This window comes from Arachis ipaensis, chromosome B06 (assembly GCF_000816755.2).
Source record: "Arachis ipaensis cultivar K30076 chromosome B06, Araip1.1, whole genome shotgun sequence".
NCBI lineage: Eukaryota > Viridiplantae > Streptophyta > Magnoliopsida > Fabales > Fabaceae > Arachis > Arachis ipaensis.
In genome coordinates, this window is record NC_029790.2 from 37,199,492 (window position 1) to 37,203,240 (window position 3,749).

General features: G+C 39.7%; 1 protein-coding gene across 1 annotated transcript; it reads left to right on the top strand.

Moving 5' to 3' along the window:
* On the top strand, positions 2,230-2,715 carry LOC107646794. The gene has a single exon (XM_016350950.1). The coding sequence runs from the start codon at positions 2,230-2,232 to the stop codon at positions 2,713-2,715; it is 486 nt and encodes a 161-aa protein (XP_016206436.1).

The window sequence follows — 3,749 nt, forward strand, 5'->3', positions numbered from 1 at the left end:
TTCGGCTAAGTGTATGCACAAGATCTTGCTTGAGGATGATGCTAAACTAGTTGTGCAACCACAGAGGAGACTAAATCCAACCATGAAAGAAGTAGTCCAAAAAGAGGTAATAAAGCATTGGGAAACTGGGATAATTTACCCAATTTCTAACAGTCCATGGGTGAGTCCTGTGCAAATGGTTCCCAAAAAGGAGGTATGACAGTGATTAAGAATGAGAAGAATGAGCTTATTCCCATAAGGACCATCACAGGGTGGCGTATGTGTATTGACTACAGGAGGCTCAATAATGCAACAAGAAAGGATCACTTTCCCTTGCCTTTCATTGATCAGATGCTTGAGAGGTTAGCCGGTCATGCTTTTTACTGTTTCTTAGATGGATATTCTAGCTATAATCAGATTGTAGTGGACCTTCAAGATCAAGAGAAGACGACATTCACATGCCCCTTTGGAGTATTTACTTACCGGAGGATGCCATTTGGACTATGTAATGCCCCAGTAATTTTTCAGAGGTGCATGCTTTTCATATTTTCTGACATGGTTGAAAAGTTTATTGAGGTATTTATGGATGGCTTTTTCTATATTTAGTAATTCTTTTAACTCATGCCTTAAGCATTTTGCCTTGGTCTTGAAACGGTGCCAAGAAACAAACCTTGTTTTAAATTGGAAAAAAATATCACTTTATGGTCACTGAAGGTATTATTCTTGGGCACTGGATTTCAAGTAAGGAAATTGAGATTCATAAAGCTAAGGTGGAGGTAATTAAAAAATTACCACCACCCACTAATGCTAAGGCAATCTGGAGTTTCTTGGGACATACAAGATTTTATAGGAGATTTATAAAGGATTTTTCTAAGATTGCTAAACCTTTGAGCAACCTCTTAGTTGCGGACATTCCTTTTAATTTTTATAATGATTGTTTGCATGCCTCTGAAACTCTAAAAGCTAGGCTTGTCTCTACTCTTATCATAGCTCCTCCCAACTGAGATTTACCATTCAAATTGATGTGTGATGCCAGTGACTATGCTATTAGAGCCGTCTTGGGACAGAGACAGAACAAGCTTATGCACATCATTTATTATGCTATCCGTGTGTTAAATGATGCACAAAAGAATTACACAACTACAGAAAAAGAATTACTGACTGTAGTTTATGCTTTTGATAAGTTTAAGTCCTATTTAATTGGTTCTAAGGTTATTGGTTTTACTTACCATGCTGCTCTTAAGTACCTTCTAACCAAGCAGGATTCTAAACTAAGATTGATCAGGTGGGTGCTCATTCTTCAGGAGTTTGATATTGTGATTAGAGACAGGAAAGGGTCAGAGAATCAAGTGGCTGACCATCTTTTCAGGATTGAGCCTGAAGAGGGGATGCAACAACCCACTTCTGTGACTAAGACATTCCCGGAAGAGCAACTCATTATGATTCAGAGAGCTTCGTGGTTTGCGGATATTGAAAACTACAAAGCCATGAGGTTCATCCCCAAGGAGTACACTAAACAACAAGTTAAAAAGCTTTTAAATGATGCAAAGTACTACTTGTGGGAAGAACCTTATATTTTTAAGAGATGCTCATATTGTATTATCTGGTGTTATGTTTCAGATGAGGAGACACAACAGATTCTCTAGCATTGTCATGGTTCCGAATACGGAGGCCACTTTGGTGGTAAAAGGATGACAACTAAGGTTCTTCAGAGTGGTTTTTTATTGACCGGATTTCTTTAGAGACTCTCAGAAATTTGTGAGGAACTGTGACAAGTGCTAGAGGGCAGGGAATCTTCTCCACAATCATGAGATGCCACATCAAGGAATTTTAGAGATTGAGTTATTTGATGTATGGGGCATTAATTTTATGGGTCCTTTTTCACCCTCGTACTCAAACACTTACATCTTGGTGGCAGTTAATTATGTGTCCAAGTGGGTAGAGACAGTGGCTTTACCCACTAATGATGCCAAAGTGATGATGAGCTTTCTTCAAAGGTATATTTTCAACCGGTTTGGTGTCCCAAGGACACTAATTAATGATGGAGGAAGCCACTTCTGCAACAAACAACTGGACTCACTTCTATAGAGATATGGAGTCCATCATAAGATGGTAACCCCTTATTACCCATAAACAAGTAGACAGGTTGAGGTCTACAATAGAGAACTCAAGTGGATTCTAGAGAAGACCGTTAGCACTTCATGGAAGGACTGGGCTAGGAAGCTTGACGATGCTCTCTAGGCATACCAAATGACATTCAAGACTCCTATTGGTATGTCCCCATATAAGTTAGTCTATGGTAAAGCCTGTCACTTTCCAGATGAGTTGGAGCAAAAAGCATATTGGGCAACAAAGTTCCTAAACTTTGATGCCAAGGCCGTAGAAGAGAAGAGGCTCTTTCAACTGAATGAGCTTGATAAATTCAGAAATTTAGCTTGTGAGAATTCCAAGCTCTATAAGAAAAAGGCCAAGGTGTGGCATGACAAGAAGATAGCCACCAAAACTTTTGAGCCAGGTCAGAAAGTCTTATTATTCAACTCGAAACTCAAGCTCTTCCCCGAAAAGCTGAAGTCCCAGTGGTCAGGACCGTTTGTAGTGACTAGAGTGTCACAGTTTAGTCATGTGGAATTTCAGGAAGAAAACTCAGATAGAAGGTTCACTGTTAATAGCCATAGGCTGAAGCACTATCTTGGAGGCGAGGTTGATTGCCAGAGGTCTACTCAGCTGCTAACTTAGCAGAAGCTGAATGTCAAGCTAATGACGTTAAGAGAAGCACTTGTTGGGAGGCAACCCAACTATCCGTATTCTTGGTTTTGAAGTTACTTTAATTTTGGTTTTATAGTTATCTTGATTATAGTTTTATAGTTCCTTTTATTTTAGTTTAATTCTTTTATTCTGCTTTTCTAAGGTTTTTCATCTTTTTATATGTGTTTAAGTCATGCAAAGTATTGAAAACAAGAAGAATCATAAGGAAAAGCTGAACACCCTAGAGAAGAATTGATTTAGGTGCTCTGGCGCTAAACTTCAAGTTGGGCATTTGGCGCCATAAAGCATGTATTTCGAGGAAAGCTTTCTGTTTGGGTGGCGCCAAATGCCCCAACCTGGCATTTGGCGCCGAGTGGCATGTAAAACAAGGAATGTCCCAGGGAGGTGGCGTTAAACGCCAAGCCGGGCATTAGCGCCAATGAGTCCGAATTAAGAAGAGTTTTCACTGCCTTGCTGACGCTAAACACCGGACGTGATGTTTAGTGCCAAGAGTATAGCAATTGGGAACTTAGCCCTTGTCTCCCTAGCGCTAAATGCGGACCTGGGCGTTTAGCGCCAGGACCCCCATTTATTTTTTTTTTACCTTACCCATAACCACTTACCCCCCTACCCCAATTAATTCCCACTCATTTTTACCCAACCCCCTCCCTTCCCCAACAATTAAAAACCTCTTCCCCTTCCTATAAATCACCCTTTTTACCCCCTCCTTTCACCACAACAATCAATTCACTACACGCTCTCTTTTCTTTTTAGTCCCCTTTTACTTTCCAACTACATTCTCTTCCTTCCCACCTTCCATACCCCATCCTTTCTCTTGCCCTATTTCCAGCATTTACATTTACTCCACATCATTCTTATCTCTCAGTTTCTTTTCTATCCTTACCACTTTTTTCCTTCTCCTATTCATACTATTTTCTTTTATTTCACTATATTATTTTTCTTTCATTTTTTTCTCCATTCATAATCCCCAAGTCCTTTTATTTTTCCTATATTTTTTCTTTTCC